At 43.5% G+C, this 20,410-nt stretch overlaps 1 protein-coding gene across 1 annotated transcript in view; it reads left to right on the forward strand.

Annotated features, from left to right (window-relative positions):
- LOC306913222 (protein-glutamine gamma-glutamyltransferase K-like) overlaps window positions 1–19,022 on the forward strand; it is a gene marked incomplete at its 5' end in the record, with an annotated part of 31,252 nt that extends 12,230 nt beyond the window's left edge. Inside the window, 10 exons of the mRNA XM_079489812.1 lie at window positions 2,104–2,222; window positions 2,406–2,513; window positions 3,450–3,627; window positions 5,219–5,357; window positions 7,646–7,838; window positions 9,935–10,088; window positions 13,709–13,993; window positions 15,706–15,866; window positions 16,107–16,243; window positions 17,714–19,022. Of these exons, the coding sequence (XP_079345938.1) occupies window positions 2,104–2,222; window positions 2,406–2,513; window positions 3,450–3,627; window positions 5,219–5,357; window positions 7,646–7,838; window positions 9,935–10,088; window positions 13,709–13,993; window positions 15,706–15,866; window positions 16,107–16,243; window positions 17,714–17,858 (1,619 nt within the window). The 3' untranslated portion in view covers window positions 17,859–19,022. The remainder of the gene's footprint in view (window positions 1–2,103; window positions 2,223–2,405; window positions 2,514–3,449; window positions 3,628–5,218; window positions 5,358–7,645; window positions 7,839–9,934; window positions 10,089–13,708; window positions 13,994–15,705; window positions 15,867–16,106; window positions 16,244–17,713) is intronic.
- Between the last annotated feature and the right edge of the window lie 1,388 nt (window positions 19,023–20,410).

A 20,410-nucleotide genomic window follows, 5' to 3' on the forward strand; every position in this document is an offset into this window, starting at 1 on the left:
GAGTCACAGAGTGTCCCCAACAAACTAACACACCGAACTTATGGTTCCACCCGGTGTAGAGTCACAGAGTGTCCCCAACAAACTAACACAGCGAACTTATGGTTCCACCCGGTGTAGAGTCACAGAGTGTCCCCAACAAACTAACACACCGAACTTATGGTTCCACCCGGTGTAGAGTCACAGAGTGTCCCCAACAAACTAACACACCGAACTTATGGTTCCACCCGGTGTAGAGTCACAGAGTGTCCCCAACAAACTAACACACCGAACTTATGGTTCCACCCGGTGTAGAGTCACAGAGTGTCCCCAACAAACTAACACACCAAACTTATGGTTCCACCCGGTGTAGAGTCACAGAGTGTCCCCAACAAACTAACACACCAAACTTATGGTTCCACCCGGTGTAGAGTCACAGAGTGTCCCCAACAAACTAACACACCGAACTTATGGTTCCACCCGGTGTAGAGTCACAGAGTGTCCCCAACAAACTAACACACCGAACGTATGGTTCCACCCGGTGTAGAGTCACAGAGTGTCCCCAACAAACGAACACACTGAACTTATGGTTCCACCCGGTGTAGAGTCACAGAGTGTCCCCAACAAACGAACACACTGAACTTATGGTTCCACCCGGTGTAGAGTCACAGAGTGTCCCCAACAAACGAACACACTGAACGTATGGTTCCACCCGGTGTAGAGTCACAGAGTGTCCCCAACAAACTAACACAGCGAACCACATGAATCACTATAATACCGGGCATGATGTCATAATAGACAAATAGTCCACGAAAATAGGCCAAGGTCAAGTATACAGACCCATAACGGATCCCGGTCAAAGAAGTATGGGGTTTGTGTTTAAAGGAGCATTCAGTGATTTGGGTGATTTGGAAAACCACCCAGTCCGCCCCGGTAACAAAATGTGCACATGCACGCTCTACAGTGGGGGGAAGTGCAACAGGCCAACAGCATGTGCACCAAGGCCCGCCCCCACTCGATCATGATTGAAGGAAGGCCCCACTCATCCTGATTGGATGAAGGTTTTGCCACCCGCCACCAAAACTGAAACTAGGGTTTTTTTACCCCAGGGGCTCACTGGGGACAGGGAGGAACTCCTTATATGGTCAGCACACTCTATAGTAGGGAGGATTATCCAGAAAAAAATAAAAAATAAGTGATATTTGAATTAAGTCAAATCACTGAATATACCTTTAAAGTATCAATGTATTCATTTGTAGGGGTGCACGATTATGAAATTATATGACCGATATCCGATCTCAGATTATTTGCAGGGTCATATCTGCCGATTCTGACCCATATTATACGGATTACGCTGCCTTCAAACATTTTGAAATACACAAAACAAAAGCGACAGACAGTCACATTATTATTGCGTCATCAATATCTGTGAAAATAATCTGGATAATTTTTTTAGACCGATCCGATACGATATACGATATGGCATTTTTATGGCCGATTTCGATATATATATTTTATCGTGCATCGCTATTAACCCATTTAGACCTGACGTCGAAATATAAAAAATGTCTTCTAAATGATGACATTTTTCTGAAAAACCTCATGTTTCTATATCAGTGGTGCTCAATATTTCATGTCAAGGATCCCAAAAACTATGTCATTTTCCACCGACCCTCCATCTGAAAATATGTTGTTCCATTGACTCTCCCAGAAGCAAAGATAAGAATATATATTCAAAGATTTGTGCCACATTTTCACGATTTTTCAAAAATAGCAGACCTACAAGCTCGTAGCCCGCCACTTGGTGGCGCGCTATGAGCTTGTAGATCTGCTATTTTTCAATAGACGTTTAAAACACCAAAAGGGGTTCCCGCCCAAAATGGGTTAATTTGTACCTACAGTACGGTAGCAGTGAACACAGACAGAAATAAACATGCAACACATTTCCCTTTGGGGTCTTTGTGATGGAATCGGGGATAATAATGTTGATTGAAAACAGGCCCTAGCTGTGGACCACAGAACAGCATGCCTGTACAGCACATACCGTACTGTAGCACGGTTCTGCATGGAGTCTCATGCTAGTCTCTTTCTGATCTGTACTGTCTGCTTGTCTGGATGTCTTTCTAGAGGACACCGTGTTCCTGGACGACAAGGACGAGAGGAAGGAGTACGTGATGAACGACATTGGAAGGATCTACTACGGCACAGAGAAACAGATAGGCGCTCGCACGTGGAACTTTGGACAGGTATGGAGTACGAAACCTACATCTCGACTACATCTCTGATGTAGTCGCCAGAGGTTGACTGTGTTTGACATGTGGTCCAACACTTGACAACGCCACAATTTCAAGAATCAAAAAGTTACCATTTGAATGTTCTTTCTGTATTAGTGTGTACCACTTTAGTAATCTTTTCAGTATTTATCTTAGTTCCACGAAGGGGTCCTGGATGCCTGTCTTTTCATCCTGGAGAAGAGTGAGATTCCTCCGTCTGGGCGAGGAGACCCTGTCAACGTGGTCAGGGTCATATCTGCCATGGTAAGCGTCCAAGATCGACCAGCTCAGTGGCCTTGTGGTTAGAGTGTCCGCCCTGAGACTGGGAGGTTGGGGTTCAATCATAGAGTATATAAAGGATAGAGACCGAACTGGAGCACTAGCCCCGCCCCCAAGCTATTCATTTCGATGAAGTTGCTCAGTGGCGTTTTGAAGCACCCGGAAGACTGCCGGAAGTACCTCCTCCGGACCTCAAATTTGAGGTCCGGGGTGACTTATGGGTGACGTAGGGAGTGATGGTCCTACGTGTTAAAGCACGGGTCCGCCTGCAGTCCTTCCTCTTACCACTAGGGCCCAGTGCTTCAACGTTGGAGCGCCTCACTGGCCCCTTGGGTTCAATCCCCGGCCGGGTCATACCAAAGTAGAAAAAGAAGAAAAATGGGACCCAGTGCCTCTCTGCTTGGCACTCAGCATCAAGGGTTGGATCGGGGGGTAAGTCCCTGCAACATACCAGCGTCATCATGTCCAGGGGGTGTACTTGTACTCAAGCTGCCTCACGCTACAGAAACAGGAGATAGGCTCCTGCCCTCATGGGCCTCATGGCTCGGCAAGGCTTACTTACGATCCAGACATATTATTCTGCACTGCAGTAAATGTAGTGTAAAAAGCACACCTGTGTGAAGTGAGGGGCGCTCTTATCATCATACATCTTCATGATGTATATGAGGATATTGTCAAGGACAAAAATAGCCGATTTTTAGTCTACATAATTATGACGTAATTCTCCATTCATTGTCAATGGCATTTAATGTTTGTGTTAGGACAAGAATCTACACTATAGCTGAATATAGGAGGGGCTAGCGCCCCTCAAAGACCTGTGAGATAAGAGATCGGATGGATCCCCTGCGTGATTGTTTCAGAAACGACAACGATGCATATTATTGTAATCAAATATCGTCGCTCTCGCATCTATCTCTCCAGATCAACGCCCAGGATGACTTCGGCGTGCTGGTGGGGAACTGGTCAGGGAACTACAGCGACGGGGTGTCCCCCACGGCGTGGAGCGGCAGCGTGGAGATCCTGCGCAAGTATCACTCGTCTGACGGAACGCCCGTCTGCTACGGACAGTGCTGGGTCTTCTCTGGCATCACCACTACAGGTGAATAAATATGGACGGGCTCAGGGTGTGTGTGTGTGTGTGTGTGTGTGTGTGTGTGTGTGTGTGTGTGTGTGTGTGTGTGTGTGTGTGTGTGTGTGTGTGTGTGTGTGTGTGTGTGTGTGTGTGTGTGTGTGTGTGTGTGTGTGTGTGTGTGTGTGTGTGTGTGTGTACGTGTGTGTGTGTGTGTGTGTGTGTGTGTGTGTGTGTGTGTGTGTGCACGTGTGTGTGCACAAGCACTCGCGAGCTGTATGCATGCATACAGGGGTGTGTGTGTGTGTGTGTGTGCGCGCACAAGCACTCGGTACTGTATGCATGTACGTGCATCCAGGAGTTTGTGCGTGCACTTGTTATCAGTGAAAGTGTTTTTCTTTTCTTTTTTCCCCTTTTTTTTAGCCTGCCATGTTTCTGTTTAGTTGCCATGTGAACAGAGCATTGCCCTGACAGAGAGAGAGAGAGAGAGAGAGAGAGAGAGAGAGAGAGAGAGCATTGCTCTGACAGAGAGAGAGAGAGAGAGAGAGAGAGAGAGCATTGCCCTGACAGAGAGAGAGAGAGAGAGAGAGAGAGAGAGCATTGCCCTGACAGAGAGAGAGAGAGAGAGAGAGAGAGCATTGCCCTGACAGAGAGAGAGAGAGAGAGAGAGAGAGAGAGAGAGAGAGAGAGAGAGCATTGCCCTGACAGAGAGAGAGAGAGAGAGAGAGCATTGCCCTGACAGAGAGAGAGAGAGAGAGAGAGAGAGAGAGAGAGAGAGAGCATTGCCCTGACAGAGAGAGAGAGAGAGAGAGAGCATTGCCCTGACAGAGAGAGAGAGAGAGAGAGCTTTCTCTCCTCCTGTCTATCAGGCTCTTCTAATTAGCGGTGTCTGCTCTCTGCAACAGAAGGCTTCATTCACGGTGCCTGCAGGCTATAATGTAACGGCTGCCCAGGGATGGCCTCTCATCACATGCTACAGCTACTGTAGCTGACCTTAGCAGCGCATAGCATTCCTCCTGATAGCAGCAAGCAGCGCTCATAGCTCATATCTACCCCCAAAATACACCCGGCCTGCATTCCTGCCATGCCTACAGTATACCACTTTTGTCACACGCATGTGTCGCCTTCCCTCAACCAGGATAACGTGAGGTTCCACGTTGGAAGCCTATTTTTAAGTGAGGTATTTGGGAGTAATTGAATTTATTCAACTTCTGCGATCTCTTCTCGTTTTCACTTTCTCTTTCCCGACCCGCATCTCAAAATATATTGTTCCAGGGACAATATATTAATCAAATATTTTTGCTGTGAAAAACTAATATTTGCACACGTTTTCACGATTCTTCAAATAATAGCAGATCTCCAAGCTCTATCTTCCAACAGCTAAAGTTTAAAATAATGGTTAAATTGATGAAAAGCTAAGATAGTGGCTGCATACTTTTTTTTTGTCATCAAAGTTTTTTTAATGATTTTTCAATAAAAAATACAAAATACACAAGACTTACATAAAAGAAAAAGACAACTAACACACAACTAAGATAGTGGCAGCATACTTGAATTTATTCTCATGTTCACTTTCTCTTTCTCTTTCTCCTGTCTCTTTGCTCTAATACGTGCACCACAGTGCTCAGGTGCCTCGGCATACCAGCTCGCAGTGTCACCAACTTCCAGTCTGCCCACGACACCGACGTGTCCCTCACCACAGACGTATATTTCGACGAGAACATGGAACCGATCGACTACCTCAACGCCGACTCTGTCTGGTAAGATGCTGCTGCTATGCTTTCATATAGAGGCCAGGGGGGGGCACTCACTCTCTTTCCTTCTTTCGGGGGGAAATTCCAGCCACTGCAGGTCAATCCAGGCCAAAATGACCATATTTAGATGCTGCTCTGAAATCCCTGCTGTCCTCCAAATATGTGACGGAGAGCTTTATCTACCACGCTGTCAATCACCTCACTTCCCCCCCGGCTGTATTCAGACTATTCACACTGTGTGGTCAGTCCATATCAGACTCAGATTCATGTCAAGGACCCCCAGTTTATTGTACAGTATGCTGGTTCTGACCGCCGGGCTGGGGTGGGGCATGCGAGGCATGCATGCGTACTACTGAGGACCTTTCACTTCATATCTTGTTATGCATTCCGCCGTGCAGTAGCTGCACTGGGGATCACCGGGGTGGGCTATAGTGGGCATGAAGAGCGTATACGTCGGAATGTAGAACAAACAAGTGTCCATTTTTAAACAAGTCGTAAAAGTCACAGTCATAGCTGTGCCTAAAATAAAGGTGAGTAAATAGCACAGGGTTGATTGGGGCCAGGTGCGGTTGTGGCCTATACTCATTTTCTCACAAGGCTATATGCTTGTCTCTGTGAGCAACATTTGCCAGCATATATCCTGCAACAGCTTCAACCACGCTGGTACTGTTCTGAGGGGAATGTTCATTACATCCACCTGGCATCTCAGGTCCCTGAGGAGACTGTGACAGTCCCCTGGCATCCCAGCCTTCCCACTGTCCCAGCAGGTCCCTGAGGGGACTGTGACAGCCTTCCCACTGTCCCAGCAGGTCCCTGAGGGGACTGTGACAGCCTTCCCACTGTCCCAGCAGGTCCCTGAGGGGACTGTGACAGCCTTCCCACTGTCCCAGCAGGTCCCTGAGGAGACTGTGACAGTCCCCTGGCATCCCAGCCTTCCCACTGTCCCAGCAGGTCCCTGAGGAGACTGTGACAGTCACCTGGCATCCCAGCCTTCCCACTGTCCCAGGTCCCTGAGGAGACTGTGACAGTCACCTGGCATCCCAGCCTTCCCACTGTCCCATCAGGTCCCTGAGGAGACTGTGACAGTCCCCTGGCATCCCAGCCTTCCCACTGTCCCCTAGGTCCCTGAGGAGACTGTAACAGTCCCCTGGCATCCCAGCCTTCCCACTGTCCAGCAGGTCCCTGAGGAGACTGTGACAGTCCCCTGGCATCCCAGCCTTTCCACTGTCCCACCTAGGTCCCTGAAGAGACTGTGACAGTCCCCTGGCATCCCAGCCTTCTCACTGTCCCAGCAGGTCCCTGAGGAGACTGTAACATTCACCTGGCATCCCAGCCTTCCCACTGTCCCAGCAGGTCCCTGAGGAGACTGTAACAGTCCCGCTACAGCTTAGACAGGCACCCTCTGTAGACGCCTTTAAAGCACAGCTCAAAACCCACCTTTTCACTTTTGCATATAGTTGAGCTTTTATAAATAATACCATCTGTGTTCTTATTCAGGCACTCATTGTTCTGTATTTGCTGCCGGTTTTATGCTCTTTGCTATTGTTTTATTGGCTTAATGTTATTCTGTTTTTGCTTGTTTTAATGATATTTTTCTTCTTGTTTTTCTCTTTGCTGCCTAAGCACTTTGCGCTGCATTTCTATGGCATGAAAGGTGCTATATAAATAAATTATTATTATTATTATTAATGACACAACAGAGGCCCCTTTTCCACCGGGATTGATTGATTGATTGATTGATTGATTGATTGATTGATTGATTGATTGATTGACTTAACAGTTGGGTACTGTTCAAGGAAGGTACAGGTCAATCAATACAGTATAGAGCAGACACATGATGTCATGATTATATGGGCACATTTCTTAATAATGATGACTCAATCAGGCAAGCTGGTACCTGAGATTCTAACTCCCTTTTCTGTGGAATTTCTTAATCTCAGACATCCCAGTAAAAGACAAATGACGACTAACATCGTATGATATTTAGTCTGGACTAAAACTAGGTGACTAAAATGTGATTACAACTAAATGGAATTTAAGTCAAAAAAGACTATGGGCAGTATTATGCGTGTCTTAAGACCTGGAGGCGTGATCAATGCCATTTGGCTATTCTGAGTGGCCAAACAGCATTGACCACGCCTCCAGGTCTTAAGTTAAGTCATAAGACCTGGTACTTAAGACACGCATAATACTGCCCTCTGACTAAAATTACATAAAAAATGTCAAAAACTACACTAGGAGCCAGAGTTGAAACCACAGATCACAGCATTAAGTAATTCATTTTCCACACACAGGAACTTCCACGTGTGGAACGACTGCTGGATGGCCCGGCCGGACCTGCCCCCGGGCCATGGGGGCTGGCAGGCGGTGGACTCCACGCCCCAGGAGACCAGCCAGGGCACCTTCCGCTGCGGCCCCGCGTCCGTGCACGCCATCCGCGCCGGCCAGGTCTACCTCAAACACGACACGCCCTTCGTCTTCGCAGAGGTGAGGGCATACATGGAGGGTTTGGGATGTGATATGCCTGTATAGTGGTGTGATTGTTGTATGCTGTGCACGTTCAGTGGGGTTGTACAACTCATTCCATGCCACGGGACGCCTTTGGACGCCTCCCCTTTATGTCCCAATTCTTTTTTTTTATATATATTCTTTTTTTTCTTTTTCTTTTTTTTTCATATTTTGAAAATTCCTCTAATCTGGTGTGCAGGTGAAGACATGCACATGACATGCACACTAGAATTAAAATGTCTTTCTTTTATTTATAATGGGCGTCGGTGGCAACGAGGGCCAAAACTGGTGTCCACCAGGTGGCACTGAATTAGAGTGAATACAGTTCTACAGCTTATAGAACTGAAGTCAAGTTAAAACTCTTAAAGGGAGTACTAACTCTGACTAGGACGTTGGGCTATATGATATATGACATGTTTAGTATGACAATCCCTATATTTGGGCCCGAGCCGACCTAGTGCTGATATCGATAGATATGGTAGAACCATATATGGATAGAACCATATATGGATAGATCTAACTGGCTTAGTCATCGTGACAAGCCTGGTCGGAGAATATATAGAGGGTCGGCTTCAGGGAGAAGGCAGAAGTCAAAGCATCCTGGTTTAAGTTCTAACCGGACACCACTGCGGGGGTCCTAAGCTAAGTAATCAGCAATACAGCCTTGAGCTATTTTACTACCTACAGTTCTACAGCTTATAGAACCGAAGTCAAGTTAAAACTCTTAAAGAGAGTCTCTCTCATTCAGAGAGAGTACTACCTACAGTTCTACAGCTTATAGAAGTGAAGTCAAGTTAAAACTCTTAAAGAGAGTCTCTCTCATTCAGAGAGAGTGCTACCTACAGTTCTACAGCTTATAGAACTGAAGTCAAGTTAAAACTCTTAAAGAGAGTCCCTCTCATTCAGAGAGAGTACTACCTACAGTTCTACAGCTTATAGAACTGAAGTCAAGTTAAAACTCTTAAAGAGAGTCCCTCTCATTCAGAGAGAGTACTACCTACAGTTCTACAGCTTATAGAACTGAAGTCAAGTTAAAACTCTTAAAGAGAGTCTCTCTCATTCAGAGAGAGTACTACCTACAGTTCTACAGCTTATAGAAGTGAAGTCAAGTTAAAACTATTAAAGAGAGTCTCTCTCATTCAGAGAGAGTACTATGTACTGTAGGTATGCCATCATACATAGTGGGGTTGCATTTCCTTTGTTGTCATCATAGGTGTATTTTACGCCTCTGAGTGTGACTAGTCTTTGTTTGATGATCTCTGACTGGGACCAGAAGGAAAACAACTAGCATAAACACAACGGTTTTAACACAATCTTATTGCTTTATTTGCTTCTACATCTTTCTTTGAGATTTACAATTAAAAATCCGATATTTTCTCCCCGTTTCCGATCTTTTGAAAATCATGTGATCGGAGCCGATTTCCGATCACCCGATCCGATCGGGACAACCCTAAATATAACATATTTTGTCATTTGAATGCATTTTCTATAAATATATATATTGTTGTTATTATATTGCTTTATTTTTCTTCACTATTTCAGACGAGAACTCGGCTCGCTTTGATTTACCTCGTTAATTAATCAAAGAAAAAACGTTTTCTGTATTAGAAATTAACCAGTGAAATCAGGCAGTAAAACTTCAACACGCATTCAGGATTCATGTTTATAGTGTGTTCTTCAAATACATTTTGGGAAATAGATGACTGTTATGGATTTGAGATTGATTCATACTTTGTCGTCTGACGGTGTCGCACCCTGAAAAGAGAAAACTGCTAGTTTTGCCGTGCAACATATGCCAGACTAACCTGACTCCCAGATGGGAGCTGAGTTCCCAGATGGGAGCAGGAGGGGGGGGGGGGGGGGGAACCCAGTGTACTCTCTCCTGCCCCATCTGGCGGAGTCAGGTTAATGCCAGACGGGGCATAACTCTTATGCAACAGTCTGTACATGTCCTGAGTAAGTGTGATAGCATCATTCGAGTATGACGCTGTTTGAGTCAGTCTCTCTCTCTCTCTCTCTCTCTCTCTCTCTCTCTCTCTCTCTCTCTCTCTCTCTCTCTCTCTCTCCACCACCAGGTGAACAGTGACAAGATCTACTGGCAGAGGAGTTTGGACGGGACCTTCAGCCAGGTCCACAGTGAGAAGAAGGCCGTGGGACACAAGATCAGCACCAAGGCTGTGGGGTCTGACGAGAGGGCTGACATCACCCACCTCTACAAGCACTCTGAAGGTAACATTATGACACAACATCAGGCTGTAGGGTCTGACATCACCCACCTCTACAAGCACTCTGAAGGTAACATTATGACACAACATCAGCACCAAGGCTGTGGGGTCTGACGAGAGGGCTGACATCACCCACCTCTACAAGCACTCTGAAGGTAACATTATGACAACATCAGGCTGTGGGGTCTGACGAGAGGGCTGACATCACCCACCTCTACAAGCACTCTGAAGGTAACATTATGACACAACATCAGCAAGGCTGTGGGGTCTGACGAGTGGGCTGACATCACCCACCTCTACAAGCACTCTGAAGGTAACATTATGACACAACATCAGGCTGTGGGGTCTGACGAGAGGGCTGACATCACCCACCTCTATAAGCACTCTGAAGCAAGGTTATAATAGTTTTGGTTTTTGAGTGGTGTAAACCACTCCTACGACTGGCTTTGTTAGTTTACGTGTCTGTCTGTCTGTGCATGAAAAATGAGCATGGTGGCTATGGTCACCCAGTTCACACGGGTGTGATTTCATTACGTCAGACATTACGTCAGACCACAGCTGATCAGTCTATATAAGACCTTACACCACTCAGTTCATTATAGTTTAGTTTTAGTTAGTTTTGGCTTTTTTTTCCTAATTCAGTTAGTTTTAGTTAGTTTTTAGAGCGGGTTTGCTAGTTTTTATTTAGTTTTTATTTTGGTGAAATGCTTAGTTTTAGTTTAGTTTTAGTTTAGTTATAGTTTAGTTTTAGTTTTTTAAACTAAAAAACTATAACTAAAACTATCAAAACTAAAACTATAACTAAGGGTATTTTTTCTATAATTTCAGTTAGTTTTGTGAACACACAATACAGTTTAGTTATCGTTTTTAATTTATTTTTAGTTTTTATTTAGTTTCAGTTAACTAAAATGTTTTTTTTAATTCTAGTTTTCGTTTTTTAGTTAGTTTTAGTTAACTATTATAACCTTGCTCTGAAGGTACAATATGACACCGGCAAAGTACCATCTCAGAAACTCAAAAAGACTCACAACGTGCCACGTTGCGACGGGTCGTGACTCGTGAGATTGTAGATTGGCCATTTTTGCTACTTTTGTTTGACACTGTAGTCTGACGGAGTAGGGCATTAATTCACAAAATAAATACAAAAGATGTTGAAATAGAGATATGTGACCGGGTCTGGCAAATAGCCTCATCTCGACCAGAGTAATGTTTCAGTTTTTTACAGATTATTAAAGTACAGAATGTAAGCTTTCATATGATGTATCATTCAATGAAATTGGAAAATATTTGAAGGAGATATGACCATTTTCAAAATGATTGTGCCGTTTTACCCAAAGCTGAGAAAATCCCCTTTGAATGTTCACAACATTTCAACACCTAGAGCTGGCTAGCCTACTTTGACTTATAAATGTATACATTTAATTTGCCCAAATCAATAATCTGTTGGAATGAAAACTTTCTTCAACATTCAAGCTGTGTTAATATGAAAAAAAAAAACGAAAATCACAAAAAAAAAAATCAAGTTTATTTTAGATTTTCTGCCTTTTCATTATAGGCGAGATGAGGACCATTTTGCTAGACCTGGTCACATATAAGGTTTCTGCCCGACATGCAGCAACGGTTTTCGGATCTTGTCAAGTAGAAAACTGAAGCCTGATAGCCAGCAAACTTACAGGAACAACGCAGCCAGCATTTGTCTTTGTTCTGCACGGCACAATTTGTAAAACAACAACAACACAAAACAGATACTGTACTTGCAATGCACTCCAATTCCCCCCTTTATGTAATTTTGGAGTTGTGCAACCACTCCAAGGAACAGCAATGTCCGTGTTAGTTAACCTATGTGTGTGACTATTGAGTACCAGTGTGTGGCTATGAGTACCAGTAGGGGAAAACATCACACCCGTGTGAACTGAGTGGTGTAAGGTCTTATATAGCCTGATCAGCTGTGGTCTGACGTAATGTCTGACGTAATGAAATCACACCCGGGTGAACTGGGTGACCGTAGCAACCATGCTCATTTTTTGAGCACAGACAGACAGACACGTAAACTAACAAAGCCAGTCGTAGGAGTGGTTTACACCACTCAAAAGTGGCGCTGTTGGGCCAGAAACAGAGAGAGAGCGATAGTGCTGCACTGTTGCCTGCTAATGAGAGAGAGAGAGGGGGGGGGGAGTTGCACCACTCAGTTCACACGGGTGTGATTTTTATTTATTTATGTAACTTATTTATTGATGGAGTGCATCGTCGTGCTCACCTGCTCTCATTCTCATGTCAAAATATTTCTCACAGTTTTGCTTTGGTTGGAAGGAGAGGGAAGGTATAGCGCTCTGGTGTCTCACAAATCATGACTTGTTGCTGAAGGAGTGGACTGCATTCCTCTGGCAATAGGGAATAAAACATGAGCACATAACTTAAAATTCTAACCCGTGACTCGCATTAGATCGCTTGATGTTGCTAACCTACTGTCTGGCTATCTCCTTAAGATGAATTTATACTAGCCTAGGGCTAGGGGGATTGTAAGATGAATGAAGTATGAGGCTTCATTCTTCTGCCTGTCTGTCTGTCCATACATTCCCTCTCCTCCTCCCCCATCTTCCCATCCTCATATCTCTCCTGTCAGAATCAGAAATTATTTTTTAAATGTACCTTAACCGCTCCATTATGAAAGGGGGAAGAAGAAAAAGAAGAGTTTGGGGGCAGGGAAAAGGAGAGCAGAGAGAAAACATAAAATAAGCATGTCAAAAAGATCTAAATACATATCTTTTTATATAATATTTATTTTATTTGGAAAAAGCAGTACAAAAACAGCATTTCTATGCATACATAGGACACAAGTGCAGTTCCCAGGATTTTGTTTTTCACCCCTCTTCCCTCCCTCCCCCCTCCAAGTGACTCCATCTCCAGTGTCTCTGTGTCCTTGTTTTCTTCAGGACTACATATGGCATCAGGTCAACACTTAACAGGGGCAAAGGGCAATATCGCTTCAGAGTGTACATTTCAGAAGGAGAAAAAGAAGAAAGAGTGGGCAGACAAAAGAAAAAGACAGACAAAAGAAAAAGACGACAAAAAAAAACAACAATCAAGAAACGAAAGTATTTACAATATTGCTGAGGGGGACAAAAACAAAACAGCTTTGGATTTCGACCATGAGAAGAGGAAGGGTGTCTTAAACATTTTCTACAAAGATCATAAAGCAGGCTATTAGGACCAGTGAGATCACACAAAGTCAGCTCTCAGAGGCTAAATACATATCTATATACACATGTGTATATAGATACTCATGTGGGCCGGCAGTGGCTCAGGGGTAGAGCAGCCATTCCCAAGCCGTTCGATCCCGGGCTCCCGCAGAGTTAGTGTCGAAGTGTCCTTGAGCAAGACACTGACCCCTTAATGACTCCCGTTTAGTTGAGCAGGTTGGTGCCTTGCATGAAATTTGCGCCACATTTTCACGATTTTTCAAAAATGGCAGACCTACAAGCTTGTAGCGCGGCACTCGGTGCCGCGCTACGAGCTTGTAGATCTGCTATTTTTCAATAGATAAAGTTTAAAATAATGGTTAAAACACCGAAAGGGGTTCCCGCCCAGAATGGGTTACATAATGTACATGATCATCTTCATCAGGTTCCGAAGAGGAGCGCATCGCGGTGGAGACGGCCAGCCGCTACGGCAGCAAGCCGGACACCTACTCCTCCCCCATGGCGGAGGACGTGAGCGTGGAGGTGAAGATGGAGGGCGAGGGCCCGCAGATGGGCGCCGACGCCCACCTCAGCATCCTGGTGAAGAACCTGAGCTCGGAGGCCCGCAGGGCCACGCTGCACAGCCAGGTGGCGGTCATGTACTACACCGGCGTGCTGAAGGGCACCGTGAAGAAGGAGCAGATGACTGTGGACCTGCTGCCCAATGAAGGTTCAGTGTTTCTTTTTACTTAAAACCTGTTTATAGACCCGAGCAGTGGTGTAAAAAAGTACTCAATTGTTTTACTTAAGTAAAAGTACCAATACTGCAATTTAATGTAACTACTTCGTTACAAGTAAAAGTACGGAATTGAAAATGTAATTGGAAATACTCAATTGAAGTACAAATACCTCAAAATTGTACTTAAGTACAGTACTTAAGTAAAAGTACTTGTACCACTGGACCTGAGGACGGTTCTACAAATGCCTTCTAAATCCTGACGGTTTTCTGAAAAACCCTATATATGTTTCTATGTCAGTCGTTCTCAAACATTTTCATGTCAAGGAGGACCCCAAAAATAATATGTAATTGGCCGCCGACCCCATCTGAAAATATGTTGTTCCAGGGACCCCCCCCAGAAGCAAAGATTTGAGTTCAACGTTCACTGTGAAAGAATATTATATTCTAGAATATTCTAGAATATATATGAGATTTACACCACATTTTCTTGATTTTTCAAAAAAATAGCAGATCTACAAGCTCGTAGCGCGGCACTCGGTGCCACGCTATGAGCTTGTAGATCTGCTATTTTTCAATAGCTAAAGTATAACATAATGCACCAAAAAGGGTTCCCGCCCAGTAAAAGTATCAATACACTGTAGAAATACTCTGTTACCAAGTAAAAGTCCAGAATTCAAAATGTACTTGGGTAAAAACTACATAAGTATTCAGTGGTGAAAGTGGCTTGGAGTTCTTGCAAGAGCTCCCAGAAATTATAATGAGGGGCGCGGCCCAAGAAGTGTCCCTCATTATAATTGTTTGGGGGGGTCAAACCCCCCACAATACACCCGAAAAGCATAGAAAACGGCATTTTGGCACAGTTATACCTAACCTATAACACACCATACAAACACAACAGGTCTTACACCTGCATATATTTGGATCCGATATGTAGTGGCGTAGAAGTGAAAGTAGAAATACCTCAACATTTTTACTTAAGTACATATGCAGTACTTAGTTACTTTCCACCCCTTCCTGAGAGAGATGAACAAAACAAAATCTCATTAAGCAGGTTTTTCAGGCCGTGGACTGCATGGGTGCTGCCAACAGTATTAATGGATTAACTAAAGGTATTTAAACTGTTTTATTTATATATATATTTTTTTATATATATATATAGTTTTTTATTGGGGACAGCCAAGCAGTACATCTGATAAGAAAATCTTTGCACATAGTCACCCATTTTTCTTTTTCTTTTTAAAATCATCACAAACATCAACAAACAACGTACACCCCCCCAACGAAACAAGGACAAACAGGACAATAAAAAATAAAAATAAAAGTAAAAACGTAACGACACAGCCAGGTCACATCATGGGTCACAGTCAAGAGTATTGTACACTTGTAAGAGAGGCACTGTCTGTTAATTCTGAAGTCCACAGTCCGCTATATTTGGGTCACACCGAGCAGTCTAATCCAGGGAGGTACGAATATTGAAGTATTTAAAGGGTCTCCATGCCTTAATGAAGCCTTCGACGGTTCCTCTGAGAGAGAATTTTATTTTTTCTCTGCTTAAGAAGTACATCACATCATTGAGCCAGATTGAGTGAGAGGGTGGATTTGGCGACTTCCAAGATAGTAATACTCTTCTTCTAGCTAGCAGTGTTGCAAAGGCTCCTGGTCAGATTAACTAAAGGTATATTTATCCTCTCCTACCTCCACAGAGAAGACCATGGACTGGGTGCTCCCGGTCCAACAGTACCAGGACCACTTGGTGGACCAGGCCGCCCTGATGCTGACCCTGTCTGGACGGGTCACAGAGACCCAGCAGGTCCTGGCCAACCAGACCACCTTCAGACTGCGCACGCCCGACCTCAACATCAAGGTGAGACATCAACTGAGACACTTCTTCATCATAGCAGTGATTCGTTAATGTTTCCATGTCCATGACACCCCCCCCCCCCCCCCCCCCCTCAATGACCCCTTGAGTAAAACACTTGTGTGTTAAATATGCATTGCAAGAATGCTACGGTATGCTGTCCCTTCCACAGTACACAGGTTCATTGGTGTGTGTGTGTGCGCGCGTGTGCGCGTGTGTGTGTGTATGTGCGTGCGTGCGTTTCAGCCTTTGGGAGATGCTGTGGTGGGCAAGGAGATGGCAGCTAAGATCACCTTCACCAACCCTCTGCCCAGAACGTTGAGAAGCGTGGTGTTCAGGGTGGAGGGACTGGGTCTGCAGACAGGCCACGAAGTCATCGTTGGGTAAGACATTCTTAATGAAAGGACATTAATCGCATTAAATACTAATTCACTAGAAAGACACGAGACCTCTACGGTTTGTTTAACGATGGATTGAAATGCAAATGAGACGAATGTGAAACGGGATGAGGTTGGGCGCGTAGCCTAGTCTCAGGAGCTGATGGTCACATGGATTTATGAAGTTCTCAGTCGCCACGACTGATTTCAGTCATTTAGATTCCATGATAGAAGTCATCATGTCTTCTATGGAAGCATGTCATGCACAGAAAATAGGCTGTCTATAAACTTACAACACGTCAACACGACACAGCTTATAAGATAGCATATTTCCGGTTATTCGTTATTTTTAAGGTTAAAGAGTATTTAAAGTGGTCAAACTAGCAATAGAATGCATGTTAAATCTTCCAGAAATCCTAAATGACCTCAGATATTTCCTAAAAGCAAAGAAAACAAAATATAATATACTAAATTAAATATTTATGAAACACATCGCTAGTGTGTTGGGGGAGGGGCTCCTTTCATGCTGTTCCACAACAGGACTTCGGCACTTGGCCTGACAATTGTTTTTCAGTCGTGAGATAATTTGTTTTGCTTTAATCCATGCGGTCATTGTTGCTTTACTCGGGGAGCGGTCGGTCGTCTCTGCTCCGTCACTGCCCAGCCTGGATTCCTAGAGAAATAGAGACGGAAGGAAGAAGAGCGAGAAATTAGAATGGAGGAGGCGGTTGGTTGGGTCGGAGGAGGAGGACCCGAAGCAGAACGAACAAGTCGGTTGAGTGAGCACAGGTTTTATTTATACTGTAAGGGATTATTGCAACGAGGATTGGCTGTGGTGGTGAGTGGAGAACAGATAGGGGTGATTATGAACAGGGCGAATGAGTGAAGCCAGGTGTGGTGGCGGATTCTAGGGAGGCAGTTGAGAACAGGGAGATAAGCAGAGGGTGGTCTCTCTACTCCTGAATTTGTGTTGAATACATCTTCATTAACCCATTAATACCTGGAATACATCCGTGTCACCTTAGCTTTTTAACCCAATTCGTGCTTTCCTCGAGATCTCTTGTGGAAAGGTATTAAGGCCACCTGGGCCATCAACGAGAAACACGAGATTTGATTAAAAATTATTTAAAAAATACTTAATTTACCTTCTTTTTTTTTGCCTCGGTTAGCTTTCTGGCATCCATAGGCCTCTCATTGTAGAAACATGATAGTGTACATGATAATCCGCGGTACACGTGCACGCTCACGGGGTTATTCGTTTTATTTATGCTCAGGAATTACTGTTTTTATTGTATTTTGACACTTGCTTTGGCAATGTAAACGTATGTTTTCTTATGCCAATAAAGCTCCTTTGAATTGAATTGAATTGAATTGAATTGAATTGAATTGAATTGAATTGAATTGAATTGAATTGAATTGAATTGAATTGAATTGAATTGAATTGAATTGATGTTAACCCGTGTTTGTCTCTCTCAGTGACGTCGCAGGGCACGCCACGGTGACGTTGACGGAGCACTTCGTCCCCACCCAGCCCGGGTCCAGGAAACTGGTGGCGTCTCTGGACTGTAAACAGCTCACACAGGTCCACGGGGTGGCTGACATCATCGTCCTGGGCCAATGAGAAGACAGCTCACTCACACAGGTCCATGGGGTGGCCAATGAGAAGCAGTGTACTGAACCGCGCGGCGCTTAACCACTTATCCATTAAACCCCCAGCGTTCATATTCTGGAGGGAAACTTTAGTGGAGAAAATAGCGGATGTACAAGCTCGCAGATTGCGTGAGCTTGTAGATTGTCTGTTTTCAGCGATACAGTCCAATATTAGTTGCGTTGTGAAATTGGTATTTGAGTTAATGTGCTGTAGTATTTGCTAAAAATAATAATTAAGTATTCAGAAGTGCATGCTTTTAAAAAAAATACTTATTGTATTCAAAAGTACAAATTACTGCTTTTTCTACTATAGTAGAAAATTATAGTATAGTGTTTTTAATAACAAAGCATTGCTGTATTGAAATTATGATATTTTCTAAATTCAGAAATGAGTGCAGTACAAGTAAATGTGCTCTGTTACTTACTAAACAAATAATTTCACAGAAGTGCCTTTGAATGATATTAAAAAATAATAATAATTCAGACATTTCTGGAAACTTTCGAGAGACAATCAACTGTTATAGTGATACCACTCAGTATTATAAATTCCCTTAATTTGTAGCACGATAAAATCGTTATCTGCCGTGTTCTGAAGCAGCATATATTATTTCTTTTTACTGTAAACTATAATGCGGAAAAAGCATTTAATGCATTTAATGCTTTTCATGAGAAACAGTCGTTAAACTACTGTAGCGAACATTGTGATATGATTACTATTTATCTCAATGGACTTTTCTAATAACACTGAACGCATCATTTCAAGTAGCCACTTTCGGGACCCTCGGCTACCTTTTCTGAATTTTGGACGGCGGTACCTTTAGGGTCCCTTGTAGGTTATTCCACTCTCCATAGGACGCAGCTTTACCTACTGTCTGACTGTTCACAGAGACCCGCGGGGTCGCTTGAGCGTTGATGAGATGTTTCAACGATGCATCCAACAGTAGTAGGAGACAGCGGAAACGTGTGCGAAGCGGCGCTAATCGGAGTTGCCGTTAAGTATTTTAATGTTTTTGTTTTTAAGTTTTGGCTTCTCTGAAATTCTCTCTTCCTCACTTCCCATGTCCCGCCTCCCGCACCGCGACTGGCTAGCTGCACGTCCTAGTTATACTGCCTCTGATTGGCCAACTGCGTACATGCAGGATGTTCTTAATGCTGTTGTGTCCTGGGAGGCGGGACATGGGAAGTGAGTAAGAGAGAATTTCAGAGAAGCCAAAACCTCAAAAAAAAGAAAAAACGTAACGGCAACGCCGATTAACGCGACTTCGCACACGTTTCTGCTGTCTCCTACTGCTGTTGGATGCATCGTTGAAACATCTCATCAACGCTCAAGCGACCCCGCGGGTCTCTGTGAACAGACAGTAGGTAAAGCTGCGTCCTATGGAGAGTGGAATAACCTACAAGGGACCCTAAAGGTACCGCCGTCCAAAATTCAAAAGGTAGCCGAGCGTCCCAAAAGGGGCTACATTTCAAGGTGCTTTTAGCCATTATCTTCATGTACAGTTCAGTATGTTTGAGTGTTATTTTGTATTAATCTATTTCAAGATGCATGCGAGATATTTTAGTGTTGCAGTATTGTATTGTTGTGGTATTATTATTGTCTGACAAAATGTGCCTCGCATGGCTTACCATAAGCAGTGGTGGAAAGTAACTAAGTACATTCACTGTAAGTACTGTACTTAAGTACAATTTTAGAGGTATTTGTACTTTACTTGAGTATTTCCAATTTCTTATTCTTTTTACTTCTACTCTCAGATCCAAATATTGTACTTTTACTCCACTACATTTATTTGAAAACTATAGTTACTAGTTACTTAATTAATTAATTGATTTTCATTATTATTATTACAAAACATACAGTAACCAATTCAGCCCTACATTCGCCCATTTGAAAATAGCCGATCTACAAGCTCACAATGTGTCGCGATGCGACACATTGTGAGCTTGTAGATCGGATATTTTTAAAATGTATTTTTTGATATATATTTTGAACTTGTACAATGGGACATTCTGCATAATGAGTAGCCTACTTTCTACTTTTGGTACTTTAAGTAGCCTATACATTTTGATGCCAATACCTTTGTACTTTTACTCAAGTACATTTTGAATTCTGGACTTTTACTTGTAACGGAGTAGTTCTACATTGATACTTTTGCTTAAGTAAAACAATTGAATACTTTTTCCACCACTGACTATAAGCCTGTTTATATTTGGTGTTCATCGCACGGTGTCGTGTGGTGAGAATAGGTGATATTTTCAATCACACGGGTATAAATTAAACACTACATGAAGGAGGAGCACATCTTCCCCAAATGGGATCAAATTAAGACACTATCTTGTTTTATGTCATATTAATTACTTGCATTTGTAATCAAGTAAATACAAAGCTAGATCATTGTTGATTTGTATATTGCCTGAAATGGTTGAAACAAGAATATTAGGCAAAATAAATATTTATTATCATTATTAAATAATGTTTGTCTAATGTTCAAAAGTCCCTGAATAAACTGCCCATATGTTTTCCCA

The sequence above is a fragment of the Electrona antarctica genome (genome assembly GCF_951216825.1).
Source record: "Electrona antarctica genome assembly, chromosome: 1".
NCBI classification, from domain to species: Eukaryota; Metazoa; Chordata; class Actinopteri; order Myctophiformes; family Myctophidae; genus Electrona; species Electrona antarctica.